At 32.4% G+C, this 23,827-nt stretch overlaps 1 protein-coding gene across 1 annotated transcript in view; it reads left to right on the forward strand.

The window, feature by feature from the left end:
- LOC132731615 (uncharacterized) overlaps positions 1-23,827 on the forward strand; it is a 43,068-nt gene that overhangs the window by 15,698 nt on the left and 3,543 nt on the right. The window contains exons 3-4 of the mRNA XM_060717827.1: positions 18,224-20,021; positions 20,199-20,591. Coding sequence (XP_060573810.1) covers positions 18,224-20,021; positions 20,199-20,591 — 2,191 coding nt within the window. The remainder of the gene's footprint in view (positions 1-18,223; positions 20,022-20,198; positions 20,592-23,827) is intronic.

Here is a 23,827-nt window from a genome sequence, read left to right on the forward strand (position 1 = left end):
GGTAGACATTTGAGGTCCAATTTTTTACACGAATAAGATTTTTTTGGGAAGACATATGAGGTCCCATTTCTCACACGAATAAGTTTTTTTTTGGTAGACATATGAGGTCCCATTTGTCACACGAATAAGTTTTTTTGGGGTAGACATTTGAGGTCCCATTTGTCACACGAATAAGTTGGGTTTTTTTTGGTAGACATTTGAGGTTCCATTTGTCACACGAATAAGTTTTTTGGGTAGACATATGTGGTCCCATTTGTCACACGAATAAGTTTTTTGGGTAGACATTTAAGGTCCCATTTGTCACACGAATAAGTTTTTTTTGGTAGACATTTGTGGTCCCATTTGTAACACGAATAAGTTTTTTTGGTACACATTTGAGGTCCCATTTGTCACACGAATAAGTTTTTTTGGTAGACATTTGAAGTCCCATTTGTCACACGAATAAGTTTTTGGGTAGACATTTGAGGTCCCATTTGTCACACGAATAAGTGTTTCGGGTAGACATATGAGGTCCCATTTCTCACACGAATAAGTTTTTTTGGGGTAGACATTTGAGGTCCAATTTGTCAAACGAATAAGATTTTTTTGGGTAGACATATGAGGTCCCATTTCTCACACTAATAAGTTTTTTTTTGGTAGACATATGAGGTCCCATTTGTCACACGAATAAGTTTTTTTTGGGTAGACATTTGAGGTCCCATTTGTCACACGAATAAGTTGGGTTTTTTTTTTGGTAGACATTTGAGGTTCCATTTGTCACACGAATAAGTTTTTTGGGTAGACATATGTGGTCCCATTTGTCACACGAATAAGTTTTTTTTGGTAGACATTTGTGGTCCCATTTGTAACACGAATAAGTTTTTTTGGTACACATTTGAGGTCCCATTTGTCACACGAATAAGTTTTTTTGGTAGACATTTGAGGTCCAATTTGTAACATGAATAAGTTTTTTGGGTAGACATTTGAGGTCCCATTTGTAACACTAGCAAGTTTTTGGGTAGACATTTGAGGTCACATTTGTAACACGAATAAGTTTTTTTGGTAGACATTTGAAGTCCCATTTGTCACACGAATAAGTTTTTGGGTAGACATTTGAGGTCCCATTTGTCACACGAATAAGTGTTTTGGGTAGACATTTGAGGTCCCATTTGTCACACGAATAAGATTTTTTCGGGTAGACATATGAGGTCCCATTTCTCACACGAATAAGTTTTTTTGGGGTAGACATATGAGGTCCCATTTGTCACACGAATAAGTTTTTTTTTGGTAGACATTTGAGGTCCCATTTGTCACACGAATAAGTTGGGTTTTTTTTGGTAGACATTTGAGGTTCCATTTGTCACACGAATAAGTTTTTTGGTAGACATTTGTGGTCCCATTTGTCACACGAATAAGTTTTTTGGGTAGACATTTAAGGTCCCATTTGTCACACGAATAAGTTTTTTTTGTAGACATTTGTGGTCCCATTTGTAACACGAATAAGTTTTTTGGTACACATTTGAGGTCCCATTTGTCACACGAATAAGTTTTTTTGGTAGACATTTGAGGTCCCATTTGTAACATGAATAAGTTTTTTGGGTAGACATTTGAGGTCCCATTTGTAACACTTACAAGTTTTTGTGTAGACATTTGAGGTCACATTTGTAACACGAATAAGTTTTTTTGGTAGACATTTGAAGTCCCATTTGTCACACGAATAAGTTTTTGGGTAGACATTTGAGGTCCCATTTGTAACACGAATAAGTTTTTTTGGGTTGACATTTTAGGTCCCATTTGTCACACGAATAAAAAATTTTGGGGTCGACATTTGAGGTCCCATTTGTCACACGAATAAGTGTTTTGGGTAGACATTTGAGGTCCCATTTGTCACACGAATAAGTTTTTTGGTAGACATATGAGGTCCCATTTGTCACACGAATAAAATGTTTTGGGGTAGACATTTGAGGTCCCATTTGTCACACGAATAAGTTTTTTTGGTAGACATTTGAGGTCCCATTTGTCTCTCGTAGGACAAATTCGACCGCATCGGCCTTTCGTAAGACAATTGTGCTCCGAGACAAATGTGTTCCTACAATGCTTACATAAATCCAATAACAATAAACCGTTACTATTTAAAGTATCCTTATCTTGGGAAGAACGATTAATATTTTTATCAATAGAATAATCATCTGGTAAAACGCCAAGATAAGGAAAATTATCATCAGCTTCACAATCAGGGTTATTTGAAGTACGCAAGTTTAAATCCCCGCATAAAACATAATTTAAACCATTTCCTTATTATAACGGTATATAACTTGTGTCGTTATGTTAATTATTACGGTAAGTATTTTTTGATATGACAATGGCTATATTTGGGTTCATTACAATACCAAAATTAAAATCGATTTTGTTAAATTTAATTTAAAATATTTATTTTTTTACTTTGATAACAGTGATGTTTACAAATATAAATCAAGGGAAATAACGGCTATGGTTCCTTACATGTTATCTTTGCATGGTATAGTTTGCCGTTGAAAGAAATATAGCACTTCATGAAAAGTGCACATATGATGTTGTATATTTGTATGTATGTTCTTTTTTTATTTGTTTTCCTTTTGTTTTATTTTCGATGAAGCTTCAAAAATGATATTTTCAAGGATAGGGAAAACAGAGACATAAGAGGGTTGTTCAATCACTAAGCTTTTCACTCAGAGGTATAAATATGTTCATATAAGAAAGTAAAGGTATTGTTTATTATAGTGCCACCCCTACTGTAAGGGCCAGTCATTTTTGACTTATGAGACACTTTTTGCTTGCATACCATGTACCTCCCAACTCCTACCACTATGCCAGGCGCCAGGCGGATAGAAATCGGTAACCATTCATTTGACCACCTTGCGGCTCACGGAGCGGCCATTTCGGAACAAATTCCATGAGAAACATTCATTCATTAATTAACGCACCCCGTAGGACTCGAACCTACGACCTCCCTATCCATAGGCGGACGCCTTAATCACTAATTGAAATCAGTGTTGCATTGACACAAGACAAGAGGACATAACTAGTACGACGAAATTTAATAATTTTTTAATGAGTTATCTCGCTTAATGTGAACGAGCCATTTACGTTACAAATGAAATTCATGATATAAAATGAATTTATTGACCTGTCAATTATGAATAAATCATAGTACTCAACTCGATTCAAAGTTAGTCCGACCCGCATCAAAAGAAGTGTCATAAATCGGCTGTTCTCTCTCGGACCCCTACGATTCACGCTAAATAATTGCATAATACACAAATATCGCACCAGAGAGGGTCACAAGTTGTGGTAACATACTCTAACAACATTTTATGACCCAGTGACATCTGACCAATTACAAAGCTGCTGATTAATATCAGTTTATAGCCGAAATTTCTTCAATTCTTAACGTGATTTACGATCTGTCTGGTATTTGTCGCACATGTCACGTGACTATCGGTAAAATTTGAGGCACTCAGTGGGGGGAAATGGAACGCATTTGCGCACCGCTAGCGGGGTATTAATGAAATTGTTTCCTTTTTGAAGTTTATTATTATTATCATCAGCATTATTATTGTATTATACCAGTGTCACTCTGCCTGTGTATTCGTGTATGAAATTCCGTTAAAATATAAAATAAAATAACAAAAAAACTGAGCTTCTGACAGTCTATTAAAGTCCATGGTAAATGTACAAATAAGAACGGGATATTATATATTTTTCCACCAAATTGATGATGCTTCACATATTTTAATAGAAATAAAAGGTATTTCTCGATCATTATGATCTGGCCTTCTTGACTTCTATTTTGAATATCATCTATGCACGGTATAGAGATCCAGTTTCTACCGGGATAGACAATAAATTTCATACTTTGTCCCAGATTTATTAGTACTGTGTCCGATTTACTGGCGAACAATTTATTTTCACTGAGAATATATTTTAACATCTTTTTTTTATAGAGAAATAATCATCCTTAGACAATCTAAAATGGTTTAGAAATTTGTCAGGGACACCTTACCACAAGTCATATATAGGCGTTCACATAAAAATGTTGTCTGTTTTTGTTGTTGTTTTATTTCACATTGTTAGAAAACGAGGTTGAATGTAAAGTAAGCCCTTGAATCTGTACAAAAGTCTATCAACTCAATGTAATATATATCAGATTAACGGGACAGACAAATTATTTTCACACATTATGGATATTTTAGCAACTACATTTTTAATCGACCCCGTGGTCGTGCGATTTTCCGCTATGCTTAATTATTTATGTTCAAAACATTGTTACGTACATTGGCCGACACTTTCTTAATTTATAAAAAAGGCTAAATGTATAGATATTCATAAAAGATGTACGGTAGTTGTACGATACATGCATTACGAGAAGTATGGACCCGTATGGACCTGTAATTCACGGATATATGGAACTAACGATTTCCCTCATTGATGCTTCAACAGGGGGCGGAGCGTTATCGATTATCGACAGGTTAGGCGAATAGCAGATACAAATAGTATAGGTACCGTTTTAAAACGTTTAAAAACACATTTTTTGGACTAACTGCTTCCAAAATTAAATCACGAATGTGTTCAGAAAAGGTTAATAAATCTTCTTAGCAAAAAAATCTCATTTTAGGTATTTTCAGTGATAATTGACTCCGTTGTCACCTTAAATATTGGGTTTGTCCGTTTATTGTACGAGAATTAATAAGGAGTATATAACTAACATTTGTAGATCTCCCACAGGCTTAATTCATGTTCTCTTATTATCTGCAATAGCTCAGTCGGTTAAGTGATTACCTAATGTATGAGAGGTCCAAGGTTGGATCCCTTCTTTTTAGGCTTATTCTTTCTTTATATTTAAGTTTATTTTTGTGAAAATTGTCAAGCGTTTGCAAAATTGTCTACACGGATATAAAAAACCTATTAAACATTGTATTGTCACATTTTGTATTGTATTTTACGGCAATGAAATGACAATTTATTGATTTTAATCCGAATGAATTTTGAATATTAATTCTTAAAAAAGTATAGTATTTACCAAAACTTGCAAAACATATCAAAAACAGAAAGAACAATCATAACTTCAAAAATGTTGAAAATAGTTATGAACAAGAAAAAAATGTACATACGCTGTCTCGATCTTACAACACGTAAGGCATTTAGATATTATAAACCAGTAGTTTACCTTATTTCGCTATAACGGCCAGTGTAACAAGATTAATTTAATCACTTTCTCACGGAATTTACCGAACATTTATCAGAACAGAACAGAACAGATACTTTATTAAGATTTGTACATTGTACATCATCTATAATACAATAATATTTACAAGCATAACGTCAATATAATGGTAATAGCAAGTATGACATTTTCAAAATTCTTAATCTTAATTTATCTAGTTACAAGAAAATGAAATAATAAATATGTATACTACAAATTAAAAAAGTAAAGACATACAAACAGGAGAATGAGCAATAATGATGTTTAACGCTCAACATTTAACAATGTGTTTCTCAAAGCAAGTGCTTCTTTATCAAATTTGGATAACTGAATTAATTCATATTTACTATTTGAGTTCAATAATTGTAAAAATTTATAAACTGATGGATTTCTGTTATATTTAATTTTCAAATATTTTTTTCTTAACTCTGCATAACAACGACATATACAAACAAAATGAAATTCATCTTCAATGTCTGAGGCATTTCAACATAAACAATACCTTTCCTCTCTAACAATTCTATTTCTAGAATATCTGCCAGTTTGTATTCTCAAAGACAAAGTACTCATTCTTAATCTACAGAAATAAAATCTAAAACATCTTGGCAAGATATACAAATAAAGTTCATACTTAAAACTACATTTAACATTTTGTACATATACAATACAGAACTATTATCTAAGGTAGCATACCATTCCTGTTTAAAAGAATCAATAACGCGACTTCTAAATTCAAATAAAATATTTTTTTTGTCAATAATATTAACATTATCAAAAAACATATGAAAATCCATAATCATTCAAAAGCTTTTTTACATTTGAAACCCAGTTTTTATGACCATTGTTGCTATCATACAAAGCTTGATTATATACTGTCTTAAGGATTATGTTATCAGTTTCTACAATTTTTAACCAGTATTTTATTATCCTTACAAACCTATGAATATATAAGGGATATATTCCCAGCTCGCCGTATACACTAGCATTACAGGTGTTAGGTTGAACTCTTAATAACCTTTTACAAAATTTTAAATGTATTCTTTCTAGCTCTTTAGACTTAGTATATCCCCAGATTTCACATGAATAATTTAATATCGATGAAACAAATGAGTCAAATAACTGACATAATGTTCTGGGAGAAAGGTCAAATTCTTTCAATTTACAAAGAAGTACATTCATTGCCTTCAAAGCTTTACCACTCAGATATTCCTGATTTAATGTAAAATTGCCCGTTTAATTAAAAACTGTCCCAAGATAATTAAAATCATTAACTACTTCAATATTTCGGCCATTATAGTTCCATTGCTCAGTTGGTAAAATACGACCTCTTTTTCTAAATACCATTATTTTAGTTTTTGTTGTATTTACTTTAAGGCCACAATTGCTACAATATAAATACAAAAGATCTAATAGTTCCTGTATTTCCTCAGGGCTTTTGCCTATAATTGCCATATCATCTGCAAAAAGTAAAAGTATTAAAACAATATCATCGAGTATTAAACCTGAGTCGGGTTTGTTTTGAAGATACAATTCGATGTCTTCTACAAAAATTGAAAATAGTAGAGGGGTCATTACCTCCCATTGACGAAGACCAACAGCAGATTGGAAATATTCAGAATAACTTGAACAAAGTTTAACACAAGACTTAATTTTCTGGTACATATCACGAACAATTCTCAATAATTTACCCTGTATTCCAAAATTATACATTTTTAACCATAAACAATTTCTATCAATGGAATCAAAACACTTCATCATATCAACAAATATAACATATAATCTTTTATTTTCATTTTAATATTTTTCAACTAATGACATAAGTACAAATATAGCATCTACAGAAGACCTTCCTTTACGGAATCCGAATTGAGCATCCGAAATAGTGTTATGTTCGTTACAAAATTTCTCAATTCGATTATTAATAACAGTAGTAAAAAATTTTGACATACAACTAACAAGAGTAATACCTCTGTAATTATTTACGTCATTCGTGACAACCTTTTTTTATGTAAAGGGATATTAATACCCTCTGTCCATTTCTCGGGGAAATAACCCGAATCTAAAATACCATTAAATAAATCACAAATAAGAGCTGATAAAATATCTATACTTTCAATAAAATACTCGTTTAATAAGCAGTCGCTACCATACGCTTTGTTACGCTTTAGTGATTTTACAGCAGTTAAAATTTCACAAACTGTAATTGGTTGGTCTGATTCTGGAAAAATTTCATTTGACTTCATAAAATCATTATTATGACAAAAATGATTAGCCTCCTCATTGCAACAAGCAAATAAGTCTTTACTTATATTAGAAAAATATTCTTTAAATTGTTCAATTGTATTATTTTTTTCCAAAAATTGTTCGATTTTCTTTTTAAAATATTTCAAAAAATCTCTAGGTTTACCTTTCTTTAAATTTTCTATCTCAGACATTTTTCTTTCGGTAATGTAAGCTTTTCTTTTTCTAACAATACTTTTTATAAAATGGACTTATTTTCACACAACCTTTATTCTAAAATAATCTGTCTTTGAGATATTAAACAACCTTAAAGATTCTAAATACTTATTACGTGCATTCCTACATTCTACATCAAACCAATCAGCAATGCTTAATACAACTTTCTTCTTCAAAACAATGAACATTTTTAAACTGACATGTTTTTGAAAATAATGGGTCACTAACATTTCGCAATACATCTGTAAAACTATTAAGTGCATTATTGACAGACTGTCGACTGTTATTGTCTAAATCATTAACAGTATTATTAAATAATGGTAAATTAGCAATGACTCCTGATCTAAACTGTTGTTTATATACATCATTCCATTTGTATTTCATTTCTGTAAATATAATATCTTTATCAGGTGTATTGTTGCATGATATTTTCAATTGTAAGGGGGCATGATCGCTCCATTCATTGAATGACAATATACTAAAATTATTGATCAGTGAAAAATTGCGTTCATTACATAATAAATAGTCTATAACAGATGCCCCGTTATGTGAAATAAAGGTATGATGATTAGTGTCCCCGATACGACCGTTAACTATTCGTGAACATGATGATTTACAAAGATCTAATAATCTTATACCATGGCTGTTATGTTTACAGTCTATTGAGGCCCTGCATGAACTATTATCGGGGTCATAATCTATATCATCAAGAACATTATTCAAAGTATCATGTATAATAAATACTAATATATTCTGTGCACTGACCGTATAATCAGTATGAACTAATCAAACAATATTATATTTTGACAATGTAAACAGCAATTGAGTTACAAGTTAGTTCTATTTCAGATTGTTTCATTCATACGGGCCTGAATATTAATCAGTCAGAAACCGAAATTATAGTGTTCAGAAGCGGCGGTCCGTTTCAAACGTATAAACTTTTGTTATAACTATACACAAGGTTAGCTTTTAAAAAAGCTTCTAGCGACTCGCTTCGTAATTTCTTTCCAGGGGCGTGTTTAAATGTAAAAATGACAGTTCTGTTAGCTGAAAAGACTTCAGCGAACATCAAAATAAAAGTGATATATAAAGTTAAGGAAGCCAGTTCTCTCAGTTTAACAAAGAAGAATATGAGTATATATGAAGATGTAAACAGATAGAATGAAGTCCCTATGTCTATGCACATTTACTATATGGCCTGTTGACCTTGACCAGAAAAAAAATAGATAAGTAGAATTCATAAAAATGTCTCTTTATACGAAGTTAAGTTGTAATAATGTTATTTAGTATTCGGAATAAGTGACAGATACAAGTCCTAAAGTAAACACAAGTTGTCTATCAATTCAGCCAGAAAAGCCGGGATCCAAATTAAAAAAAATAGGATCCCGGAAATTGACCAGTTCAAGAATATAGTTTTCCAGAAAAGCCGGAATCATATTAAAAAATTAAGAGATCCAAGGAATTGGACAGTTTTCAAGAATATTGTTTTCAGAAAAGCTGGGATCGTATATAGGGATCCCGGGATTTTGACCAATTCAAGAATATAGTCTTTGATTTTTCCAATTAATTAGGCATATAATTATAAGTATTGTGATTTTGTTAATAAATAGCTCTAAATATATCTATATCCTAAGTTAAATCAATTTAACTTTCATTACATACAATAAAAAAACTTAACGTTTAATGGCCTTTCATTACGACAATAATCAACACAAATATAGTTTATTAGTTTTTTCCCTTATTATCGTATACGATCCCGGATCCCGGGCGTCCCGGATCCCGGCCAGTAAATACATACACTAAATACCGGAAAGGATAAAATGACCGGAAAAAAGGAAAAAGAAAAAAATGCACAGAACCAGATGTCGTTTATGTTAATTAACCAAACGAAAACTTACTACAGAGTAAACAGGACTGTTTATCAAAAGTCAGTGTAAATATGATTTACTGAAAAGAATCCATTAAAAAAAAACAACATTTTAATCATCAATATATCTTTGCGCTCAAAACAATACTTGCTGCTTTTTAAAAATGGCGTGAAAATTGAAGGTTTTTTGACGCTATATAAGATCAAATTTGATTGGCTAAATAATTTTGGATCCTAGCCCTGATAGATAAATTTTGTAGAAAGCTGGAAGCTAAGCTTCGGTTAAATTTTTGGATTGATTCGGAGTTTTAGGTTGTTTCTCAGTAAAATCCTATCGTAATACCGGCTCGCCGTGGCGAGCCGGCATAACACTTCTGACTCACTTACTTATATATCTATCTATAAATTATGAAGTACTGCATGTACTGTACAAAAATAATTTGATTAAAGCAAAACTGTCACGTAATCATTTTTTAACAAGTTGCGTAATAATTCAAAAACACAATTCAATTTAACTCAGTCTTTTTGTTTTTTGAAAGTCACGTTTTGCGCTCTTTCGTCGAGCTGCCATTTGCTGTAATGTTTAAACTTATTATTTTCATGCCTAAGATCTTATCTTGGCAAAAATTTCTTATCATTTAAATCCTACAGAAACATTTAGACTGATGTATACATATATAATGCCTGGAGTTGTCCTTCTCAATCACAATACAATCTGAAATTAACATGGAATCAGAGTATTCTTGAGCTAATTGTTTCACTTCATACCTTTTAAATGGAAGAGCTGATTTCCTTATAAAATCATAATAATTTGTATTTTGTATAACTTACATATAACTTTCCCTTTTCTTTGTTCTCCTTTTTACACCCAAGCTAAAAGTTGTGAAAGTTTTTTTTGTTGGTGTAATCTGATTGGTTATTTATCTCGTGGCAACGACTAAACTATCTCGTGGCCACGACTTAGTATCTCGTGGCCACGACATAGTATATCGTGGCCACGACTTAGCTATCTCGTGGCCACGACTTAGCTATCTCGTGGCCACGGCTTAGTAACTCGTGGTCACGATATAGTAACTCTTGGCCACGACCTAGCTATCTCGTGGCCACGACTTAGTAAGGCGTGGCCACGACATAGTATCTCGTGGACACCACTTAGCTATCTTGTGACCACGATTTAGTAACTCGTGACCACGACTTAGTTACTGCCACGAGATAAATAAAAACACACACATGACACCTTTGTGCCACCGTACAAAATAATGTTGGAAAACCTGAAAGCCAGGATGAAAAAAAGAAGCTAAAGAACGTAGTGAAAGGCTTATGGCAGGCATTTAGAACTGAAAAAAAAAACAAAAACATTTCAATAGCTTTAATTTTTTTTTAAAGTAGCATCCGTTTTTTTTTTATGTCAATGAATTTGTTTTGCAATACACAATGTTTCCCTTTTTTAATCATCTTATGACATTTTTAAGGCCGCCAATTATGCCTCAGAAATTCTATCAATTTTATTTCTCAAAATTTCAACCTTTTGCAAAGGGTATAATTATATTGCATTATCATTTTATATTGAAGTCAAAATACTACATTGTTTACATTTTTATACCATCACTACACATTACTGCACGTTCAGTGTAACTTTAAATAGTTTTTAATTATTTTTTTAAAGAATTAAAATAGAAAGGAGCGTAACGTCCTTTTAACAAGACTGTTGTTGGTATTTGCAAATATATAATTCTAAATCCTTTTAATTTCTTGAATCAAAATCAATGATCTTGTACATAATTCCCCCCCCCCCAAAAAAAAAAAAGAAAAATAACAAAAACAAACAAAACTACCCTATTGGATTATTGGATTGCGATGCTGGAATGGAATACCTAACGACTGAAGTGGTAAATTATTATTCAGCTGTTATTAAAGTTACAGTAATGTAACACCATACTCGTTTAACATAAATCATGCTAAACATTGTTTTGCTACGTGGATTTTGATTATTGTTTTTTTTTAATTAAGATACCCAGACGTCAACGCTAAATTTATGCCATGGTTATTCATGACGCCATGAAGATTTTTTTTCTGTCATTTTCCTTTGAAATACCTTCAAAAAAAATATATAGATTGGGAATTCTATGTCAATCCCAAAATTCAAACAGTGTGATATAACTTGTATCTAACTGTTATACACATAATATATACCTATATTTAGAAGCATACGACAAATTATCCAGACTAATCGATGGTAACATTGACAAACACATGAACTGTTTACAGTCATTTTCAGGGATAAAAAGAAATTCAAGAACTTTCCAATTTGAAATCATATCAATTCATTTCTTTTTGGCATAAGTACTGGTATCGCGCGGAGCTAAATACACTCTAAATAGTTTATACTAGTTGTATCACACTGGGTACACCCTTTTGAAAAACAAATTAATGGGATCATCTCTATTCCTAAGTATCTGTTCTTCAACATTTATTTTCTAAAATACTGTCAGTTCGCGTATTTGATGCACTTAAATGTATATGGGACGAAATAAATTCAAAATCAATATTAAAAACTAAGTGATATTATTTTATTGAGGACACCTCAAGGTAGCCCCCTCCTAATCTCACAGATTCTGAACTTTCATGAGTTCACATGACACTTACTTTATAACCTGAATACGGTGAGGACTGTCTTTTAAAACCGTTAGGCAATTATAATTATGGGATTTACTCATTGAGTGTGAGTGTAAGTATCGAATCTTAATACGGGCCTCTATCAGCAAGTTACTTACAGTAGTCTAAATAGCTTTGTAATAAAGCGAATGAGAGTTATTGGAAGGTTTCAGTGTAACATCGACACAAGACAAGGGGACGTAACTAGCACGATGAAACTAAATGAATATATTAATGAGTTATCTCGATTTCTGCGAACAAAACATCGAAGCATTTTCGTGACAAATGAAATTCATGATAATATGTTGTTGTATGCATTATTATCTTTTGGCCACAACTTATTATCATGCGGTCTCAAGTTATTATCTATTATATCATGCTTTTCGGTGGTTTATAGAAATATATCACTGATATAAAACTGATTATTTCATTGTTTTAAACAGTGAAATTATCAATTTGTTTCAGTGAAATACCAGCGTGCACAGTACTGGGAACCATCTTAATGACGTGATGTCGTAAATGACGTCACGTTGTATTATTATTTGGCGAGATTTTCATTTAGTATTAGGTTAAATGTCTTTTCTAAACGTTTCTTTGCATATAATTAAAAGAAAATTTGTTTAGTTTAGTGTAAGATCGAAATATATTTGACCTTGTGAACACCAAAAGTTCATATTTCAGTCGTAGCTGCGCCACTCGTGAAACATACCTTTTGGTGCTCACTCGGTGGAATATATTCCGATCTTAAACTGAACTAAACAAATATCCACTATATATTCAAAAATGCAGAAACATTAGGGAAGGCTGTCCTTGTGGTAAAAATGTCTCCAACATATAAACCATGGTATCAGAGCTAATGCTGTTCCTTCTTTTATTGGACACAAGTAGGCCTACCGGGTTGTTGACCCGAAAGTGGTTTTCTGCTCCTATTCAAATTGACGTCACAGTGCATTAAGTGTGTAAGTCCATAAACAAGTGCCAGCAAGCTTTGGGCTATTCATGAAAGAATATTTGAACACACTAAGAAAAAGTATCTCCGACAAATAAATGTGAAACAATGATCACATTACAGTATTCATCATTTCTATAAAGTTCATTATATGCTCATGTTATAGTTTTATTACATATACATAATGATTTTAAAGGGTAAGTAACAGTTACGACCTTATAAAGCGCATAGCTCGGACCATAATAAAAAGAGCGCAAATCGGTTGTAATAAAAAAACATCTTAAATAATACAATTATATAAAATCATAAAAATTAATTATTTCTAAAAAAAATCTTAACTCCCTTTGTCCTATAATATGCCGAGGTAAAAAAGCCGATTACTGAAAAACTCGATCTCCTCTCTTTTATATATGTATACAGGCTTGATAATTACTGAATTGCTTATGGTATGCGACTTTGCATCTTTCTTAAATGAAAGACAGTATCGAGTTTCCAAAGTATTTTCTCTTGTGGTATTTCCTTGTTGTTCCTGTCTATGTATTTTTCATGTACAGCGCGTGTGGTTCAAGTCTTAAACAAGGCCGTCCAGGGGAAGGTGTGCTCACAAATGCCTAACCGGAAAAATGACCTAATCAGATTTTAAACAAATCCAAGCCAGTTGGTTGGTAATAACAGCAGCGCCGTTATGTACTAGTAAAAGAAATAAGAAATATGTTTACGAAATTATTACAAAAGATTATTGAACTAAGTTTAAAGTATTAAAGACAAAATATAGTTCGGGAATATTTTTTTTTGCATGAATATAGACATGAATGTGTGATTATCACGTGTTGCCCGTGTTTGACCGGTCCTCACAGCTTTGGGTTCGAATTTTGCAAATGACTGGATTCTTTCATGCATTTTGGCAGCATTCTATGGGACGTCTGTGTGTGGTTCTATTCAGGTATCCATTTGTACCTGAAACAAAAGGACACATTCCTTTAAAGGGACTCCACTGGGTTTTTGACATTCGTGCACTTCGTTTTTCCAGAATAATTATTCACATTCTTAGAAAATGACCGGAAATGAAAAGCGTTTTAACGCTTTTCACTCAAATCTGGCTAAGAAAAGCATAAAAATACAATTTTCAATCTATTTCAAAGTATATTTCTTAATCATCTTTGCATATATTTCTGTTTAAAGAGCCCCAGCTCATTTATGTAAGAAATTCAAATGTTATGTTTGAGGCTTTTAAATCTCAGTGGAGTACCTTTAACAGTATAGCTGGACAGTCAACATAATGACATTGAATAAAAAAAAACCGAAAAGAAGGGAGTAATATTGAAGATGGAGGCACATAAATGCACAATTATTGTTATAATTTGAATGTGTGTGGATAAGTATTTTTTCATTTTCAAAGACTGTTTAATAATAATAATAATAAAATATGTTATTTAATAAAAGTATTTGTACAATGCTTTAGTTTGTAAACCAATGTACGTAATAACTTATGCTGTGCATCTACCCCTTTGAATATAACTAATTTTAATGGCATGCAACATATAAATAATGCTTAGGAAGTAAATTTAAGCACTGTAAACTGACATGAAACGGCATAATGAAAACATCTTCAAGTGATGAAAATCCTGCACCTTGTGAAGGTTTCATCCAGCCCCCCTCCCTCCCCCACACCCGGACCCTACTACGGCTCTGTTTCAAGATATGTTTTGGGTTCCTAAACTGAGAATTTCAACATCAGCAAAATGAGATTGTGTGATGTGTGCGTGTGTGTGTGCGCGCGCGCTCACGTGGTGTGTGCGCGCATGCGTGTGAGTGTTCGTGAAATAAAATTGTCTGCCGCAACTGAAACAGATTTTGTCACAGATGCTTTGGGGTCAGATCCTGCCCCTAACGTGATACGCCCCTGTAAACACTCTACCAAAACTATTTTAATATTTAAACACGAATTGGACATCTATAACAACGATAAACATGGTTTTCAAACAATTTTTACATATATGAAAAAAATACCGGATACGATCAAGTCTCAAGACTTGGTATACCATGGAAAACCATTTTTATCCCAAGCGTCTGTGGATTTTGTGTGTAAAAAAACCCGGACCCTTTCCTCGAGAATGCACCATTTTCACCACTGTGTTCCTGCGCACCGTCTTACCTTAAAATTATGGATCCTTCCTTTGTTGGCACTGTCAAGAAAAAATCAATTTCTATTTATAGATATGTATGTTTGTTTCAGTAGTCTGCATAAATTCACCAGTGATGGCACATTTAAAATTGTTTTTCTTTTTTTGCTTTTTCTGCTTTACATTCAAATCATTTAATATCAGTGGTAACCACGGTAAGATTTTTGTTTATTGAAATTTGAATTGTTCACTTTAAATTGTTTCAAAAAAGTCTTTACAGTCTTTATTTTTCTACTGGAAGTGATAGCAGACGACAATTCATTTTTTCTTCAGTTTTAGTACATTTTTCAATATACTGCATTTGAATTCATTTAGCTTGTTTACGCTATTATATAGAGGGTATTTAAAGTTTTTCTATGAATACAGATTTTATTTTCATTGGGTGGTATGAAAATAAATATTTCATGAGTGGCGGTAGCCACGAGTAAAAATATAACTTTCATACCACAAGATTAAAAAATCTAGTTATAGAACAAAAACTTGAATTTTCTGTTGATTTTTGTGTTTTTTTTGTATACTTTTTTCTTTATTTTTTTTGACATTACAATTTTAAGACTCATCCTTAAAGTTGGTGTATTGGATGAATTTAAAAGAAAGTGAAAATACGGGAAATATGTTTCACTGCAGTGAAAATACATTTTTACAGTGAAAATACTGACAATGAAAATACGCATTTTTTTGGTCAATATTTAACAACATTTTATTTAATAGTATATAATAATTTAAAACATCTCTTATCTGTATTTGTATTTGAAAGGCGTTTTCTGAAAAGAAGTAAAAATCTAATTTTTGCTTTAGTAGAAGGTAGAAGGAAAGTAATTTGAATACGAGAGGGGGGTTACTTTGTACTTTGTAAAAGCTAGAGGTGGTGGTTTTTGGTAGTTTTCACTCCTGGTCACGACAGTAAGCCACACTGAATTCACCAGAGCACTATTCAACCACCACATCGTTCCTTGGTAGGCTGTCAAGCACTTTACCAGTACTAGTTGCCTTCACTTTCGCAAGGAATTGAAACTTCTGTAAGTGCCAGAGCCGAGGTACAGTGCGAATGACCGTAGAAGGATTTCATGATCAATCATAACGAAAGTGGCTGCGCCGTCCGGGAATCGAACCCGGGTCGCCCGATTTATTGTTCAACGCTCTAATCTATTGAACTAATCGGACGGCTTTAAAAAGCTAGAATTTCCGTATGCCAAATTTATAGCTAACTGACATACTGTCAGCCTCGGGGCCTTCAGTATCGTACAGATCTTACTTGTTAACGATAATGTGTTTCTTCTTGTCCCATATAATAATAAACAGCTGTGGTTTCGTCAAGAATGATAGATGATGTGTTTTAAAATATGGAAATATTCAATAACCAATTTTAATAACAACTCAATCAAAGAGTACAACATGTGTTTTACATCTAAAACAAATTGGTAGATATACTTTAATAGTTAGATTTTATTTACCTGTTGTCAAAAAGGAACACATTATTACACTAATTCAAATATTCGATCCAACTTCGGTTATATGCGTGTAGTTTAAGGTTAATAATATGGAATCTATAAATATTGTTTTGAAAAGTTACACTAGCTTAATAAGAATATATATTGTTATCACATCCGGTGAAGTGATTGCCTTTTATACGAGTCTTTAATAGTCAGAGGATAACTGTTGTCATATTTTTCTCTTTCTTTATTTTTGTAGTATTCTTTACAAACAAGCTAGTAGTTGTCCCTATTGCGTTAAGACGCTCAGTTTAAATATTTTACAGAAACAAATAAATTTAAACACATTTTATAGGGAACACCTTACGAGCGTTGCCGAAAATCTATTAAAGATCTATATTATGTGTGCATTTACTGTATAATCAGTACGCAGCTTACAATTTAATAAAATCAAACAATCTGAGGTTATTATGAATAATAGCCGAGGAATTCATGATGGAGAAATCAGGAGAAATTACTTCCTGTTTCGAGTAATAATTTGCCCCTTCTTATTTCCCCGTCCATGATAACGATTTGTTTACATATTTTTTAATGTAAAATTTATGATTTTAAAACTGTTAAAACAGGTGAAACATAAATCGTTCTTGGTGTCTGTTCATGCAATGAACTATAGGAGAAATCTGTTCTTATTCAGCTTGTCCACTCCCACCCCTTAAACTCTTAGGGTCCAGACCAGAATAAATAATAGTTTTGTATCAAAACTTAAATTATCAAATATGTGATCGACACATACAATTTTATTTGACCTGCATATAAAATATTTTAAATCAGTCTTTTTTTCACTAGCATTTAATAAACTAGTCAGTATGTCAAGTATATATTAGGTTTGACTATTAGATTATCAACTTTCCGAAAAAATAGATCACACTACTGAGACATTAACTTTAAAGTCCCAAAACTGTAACTTCCCCCACCTTCCTGCCCCCACCCTTCCCCAGAATTTGTGAAAATGTGTCCATTCCCAAACTATGGTGCCTCAGATATACAGTTGTTATGTGCATAATACGGATAATCATTGCCATTTTGATGTTATACATTTACATTATCAAATATATTTCGTATGTTTTTATTACATTCATGAAGAAGGAAAATGTTTATTTTCAAGCATACAATTTATTAAATATAACGATGGAAAAAATCGTTTTGTATATGAATTTATGCAATTATTAAAACAAATTTTAGCTGCAGTTATGCATTTTTAAAGTTAAACATATCATCTGAATATAGTGTTACATATATCTATATAAAGCATGTAATAAATATATATCTACTTCTTATTCGCCGTATGCATTATCTGATCCAAACCATGCAAAATTAAATTTATTAAACACCTCAGCATTTTATATCTTATATAGAAAGATTGTCACTGATTAACGTTTTTTTCTGCTCTCTTTTCAGAATTTCAAGGCGACCTGATTAAATTCTACAGAAAAAGGTGTAGTTCAATACCTCTCTCACCGCTTCTTGAAGAAATAGAGACACCTCTAATTGGGTTCTATGTGATGCCAGATATAGTCGCCGTAAAACAGAAGTCCCTAACTTGTCATGAAGAGGAAAGAACTCCGATCAAGTCTTTGAAAGACCTGTTTTCAACCGGAAGTGCTGATCAACAAGCAATTTATCTATCAGCTGATGCAGGCTTTGGAAAAACTGCTTTCTCAAAATATCTTGCAATCACGTGGTGCCAAGCTCATTGTCGTGATGAAAACTACCCTTGTTTTAAGGACGACGAGTTAAAGACGTTATTTGACTTTAAGTTCTTATTTTTGGTTTTATTAAGAGACTGTACCTCTGTTTGTAACATTGACGATATGATCGAACAACAAATTACCAAGAAACTTCGTTCCTCTGCATCACTAGATGAAGTTTTACGTAGAGAAAAATGTTTGATTATATTGGACGGTCTTGACGAATGGACACACCCTGATAATAGTTGTGGCGAAGTAACAGAAAAAATCCCACATCGGTACGTACCTGATAATTGTGTTATCCTTACGACAACCCGACCGTGGAAGCTCGGAGTTTCAAATCTCAAAACAAGTCAAATAAACAAAAAAGTAGAATTGGTTCAATTAAGTGCAGATTCTACGCGGCAACTAGAAGAAAATGCTATAAGGAAAATGACCGGTGTCCATAACGATATGTTATTGAAGAGTAAAACACAGGACTTTAATAAAGTGATACGTGACCGTCACCTAGAACACATGCAAGTGATTCCACTCCTCCTAATGTATATAGTTTGCCTATGGTGTAACAACATTCCAATAGGAAATTCAAAACATGAAATTTACACCAATATCATTGAATTTCTATTATCGAGAACTTCAAAGAAACACCCGGAAGTTCAACCATCTCGTGAATCGTCTGCCACTGAAATTCCAGAATACTTCAAAAGTCATGAATTTTGTACACATTTTTACAGTCTTATAACATCATTAGCAGAACTAGCTTACCAAACATTATTTAAGGAAAATAGAGAAAACACGCTTGTATTTGATAGAACAGTTGCTGAAAAATATCTCAAAGCAGACGACATGAAATTAAGTCTTCTCTCAGGAATACTGTCAGAAAGTAGAAGTAAAACTTTAATCAAAGAAATTATCAAAGTATCATTTTCCCACAAAACAGTGCAAGAATTCTTTGCCGCCATATTTATAAGTTCTCAAAGTGAAACGCAGAAAACTGTTGCAGAAAAATGTAAAAATGTTCAAGACATTCTGGACATGTCAAAAATTTGTGAATTTATAAGTACAATGAATGCTGACCGGATGTGTGCAATATCAAATGATTTGATGTCTGTTATAAATGAAGACGAGAAAACACGCGACATTAGAACTAGGACAGATAGCAAATTTTACAATAATCCATTGTATAACATACAGAAAATGTTCATGTCGTGTTTACAAGAAATGCATGAAAGTGAAAATATTCAATTTTGTTTACAAGATTTCTTCATTGAAGGGGACAACGAGGTGCACAGTAAGCAGTTACAACGTTTATTAAAACAAAATAAAACCAACATAAAATCACTTTATATAAACATCAACATTACTTCCAGCAGTTTACGTGAAATTATAGATTTATTCTCTCTCACAGATCTCAGTCATATACAGAAACTTTACTATTGTGGTGACAGGAAGAAGGAGGCTAAAATAAGTCGGATATTGTTTCCCAGTTTACAGTACGTTACTTTGTGGTATGATAATTGGACAAATGATGAAGAAACTCTTAGTGAAAATATGGCGCGATGTCAAAACTTACAATATTTATGTATTATCAGCTTCACTATATCTCACAAAATACTGGAAACAATTTTCAATTTTATCTCCGGTCAAAAATCAATGAAAAAGTTAACATTGTACAAGATAAACAGTAAAGAACAATGCGGCCATGATTGTAAGAGATGGAACTTGGACTTGTCCCAACATTCAACTCTATCAAAGTTAGACTTGCGGGAGTTACCTGGGAGGCTACAATTAAATATATCAACACCGTCATTAGTTAATGTTACGTTGTGGGACATCAATCTAGATGAAAGTTCATTGTTACTGTCACGTGACATGATGAATATTGAACGTGTGGTGTTGGTGCGTATAGAAATGTCTGCAAGAAGTTTACAGAACTTTATTACCGTGCTGGAAAATCTGCCACAGGCAGTTACAGTAGAGATGACAGACATTGAACCGGAAACAGAATATGACCGTGTTAGAGAAAATATTCGGAGATCACCAACTTTTCATGTGATACAAGAAGAGCGCCAAGAAAAGTACTTGTTGCTGCCATTTGAGTTCAAAACAATAAAAACAAGCAAAGAATAGACAAGGAAAAACATTGTGAAATAAATTGAAGACATTACTTAAATGATTTTAATTAATAAAAACAATTTAATTATGGACACTTAGAAACAAAATGGCGGCTCTTCAAACTTTAACTAGGACACATGTACTTTCGTTTTCAATTAATAATTTAAGTGACAATTGTTTATAAATAAAAACATTTAATTAATAGAAATATTCAAGGAATTTTTTACGGAATTAATGGATATAAAAGTTGGATTAGGATATGGAAATATTTCAAAGGTGAGTGATGATTTTATATTGAATGTTTTTTGTTTTTTTAAATTTTTATTTTCATATGTAAGAATTAACAGTAAACAATAATCTTATAGATCTATTTACTTTTACTTAAAAATATATTTGATATAAATAAATCAACTTTTTAATTAATATTTTTACCATGAATATTTTTGTTCCCGAAATAGATTTTTTTTAATCAAAATAAAGTACTTTTTAAACATAGGCTATATATACATAGGTGAACACAGGTTATTAATTAACCCTGTATTATCTCCTATACATTTTATTAATTTAAAAAAATTAAGATTGTTTTTCTTTTATGTTTTTTTGGGAAATATTGTTCTAGTTAGATTTTTGTCTTTTTGTAACATTTATTGCATTAAGACTCTTTAAATTATTGATTAATTAAGTGTCCCCTTTACTAACATTAGATGCTGACCTGTCAACCAGTTCCCTTTAAACCATAAATTAAAGGTTTAAATTTGATATTCGGCATGAGTGAAGCTACCAAGTTTATACCCGAGTATAGACTTGGGGGTCTTAATTGACCAGGTATGGGGGTGGGGCATTAGCATTTCCATACTGTATAATGTATACTGAGTATATAAAAATTATCTGATTCTCTAAACGCGTAAAGTCTAAAGCTAAGTCCTAGTGGCAAGGGGGGGGGGCAATTTTTTTTCATGATTAAAAAGTCATCTTTCTTAAATCAATCAAGACTAAGGCTAAGGTACTTTGCATTAAACATAGTCTAGTTCTGGCTTCCAAAACTTTATAAGCCGCTTTTTAATATTTCTTGTTTTTCATCTGATGCGGCAACGGTACGCTGAAGACCTTGAAAAGCTAAACATAGTCTAGTTTACCTCTACCAAGTATGTTTAAATAATAGTCCTGGGGACAATGTTTGCCCAACAGGGGGAGAGTATGTAGTGCAGGGACTACCTTGGACTGAAAATTTAGGGAGAAGTGACTTCTCCCTTCAGGAAAAATAATGAGAAATTTAGGGAGAAGTAATCATCGTGATACGGACAAAAGCCCCCCCCCCATGAATTTTCCACATAGGACAAAAGCCCCCCCCCCCCATAAAAAGTAAAGGTAGGACATTAAAGCCCCCCCCCCATCAAATTTACATATAGTGTAAATGAAATAATAAAAATGAAAAGAATTTGTTTTAATGATTATTAATAATGTATATATTGAAGTGATAACAAAGTAATACTATGATAACAGATGAAATAATGCATGCATGTGATACTGAATTCATAGCTTTTCATATACACAACAAGTGTCAGAAGAGTAGTCACTTTAATCATTAGCACTATGTCACCTACATTTCTACATTTGATGTCCATACCTATTTTTGAACACATAAAAACACAACTTTACTACAAACATGTAACTTTAAAAATATTACAAACATGAAGATATAGAGGACATGTATGAAATAAAGCGCACTTTATTGATAAATTGTTCTCTAGTAATCAAGCTCGTAATTAGAATACCCTAACAATAGCTGGGAATTACTAGTATCAGTTTTGATCTTTAATCAATTTCAAAAGACTTCTATGTAAAAGTTGTAAATAAGGGTTTCATTTTGAACAAAATAAACAATTTTATTGAAAAAACATACATGTACAAATATATGTTTTCTATTTGTTAATTAGATATATATAACAAAATAACCAAATTAATTGAAAAAAGGCAGATATTAATTCATTTACTCTAAATGTAAATGTGATGGACCATGGGGGGATTTTGTCCTACCTTTTATTTTTAGGGGGGGGGGGGCTTTTGTCCTATGTGGAAAATTCATGGGGGGGGGCTTTTGTCCACCTTGTCATTTTTAGATGGGGGGGGGGGCTTTTGTCCGGGCGGGGGGGGGCTTTTGTCCTACACTCTTGATCATCAAATCGAGTTTATATCATTGGATTTTTTTTCTAATTTTATTTCACACAATACATAATAACATGTACACCTTTATATGTACATGCATATAAAATATACATGTATATGGCATGGAAAATAAACAAATGTGTATTGAGGATATTTAATGAAGTACTAGTTGCATTTGATTTACATCAACACAACATTTTTTTATTATTTTTTTAGGTTCAACAGTTTCTGACTCTAACTTTTAAATGCAATTTATTAATTAAAATGAAAAGTTCTTTAATTCATAATAATTATCCAAATTCTATCAATTTACATCAGTTTTAATGATGAATATTACTATCATAAATGTAATGGTGATAACAAACGTATATGGGATATTGTAAATCAAACAGGACATATAGGGGAAATAGTAAATCAAACAGGACATATAGGGGAAATAGTAAATCAAACAGGATATATAGGAGAACTAGTAAATCAAACAGAACGTTTAGGGAATATTGTGAAGCAAACAAAACGTACAGGGGATATTGTAAATAAGACACAATTATACGTTTGAGGTAACTTGATTATCAATTAGCTTGCTTTTTATCATCTGCTTCATCCATATCAGGGTCTTTTAGCGATGTGGATTTCCAAGTGTGAATTCCAAATGTCGCTATGACCACGCTTCAGAGGTGTGCTAATTACGTCAGATTACACAATTAAATCTGCCTCCAGCAGTTTTATCGAGTGGAGAAATATACATGTCAGACATTTCATAGAGATTTTAGGGGGGATACTAATCGACGGTCTCCGCAAAATCGACGGTCTTTGACCGTCTCCAAAGACCGTCGAAGACAGTCTATTGTAAGAGACCGTCGATTAGTAGGTTATCACACAAATCGACGGTCTCGCGATGAATTGATAAGAATGATTTAGAAATAATTAATAATAGGTCAATTAACATTTTTCTTTTACGACGATACTTTATTTATGTCAATATTTAAGGGTATTAATGGGGAAAGAAATGATTAGATAAAAAAGGGAAAAATAT

Source organism: Ruditapes philippinarum, unplaced genomic scaffold, assembly GCF_026571515.1.
Source record: "Ruditapes philippinarum isolate M1 unplaced genomic scaffold, ASM2657151v2 ctg2430_1_1_1_1, whole genome shotgun sequence".
Lineage (NCBI taxonomy): Eukaryota > Metazoa > Mollusca > Bivalvia > Venerida > Veneridae > Ruditapes > Ruditapes philippinarum.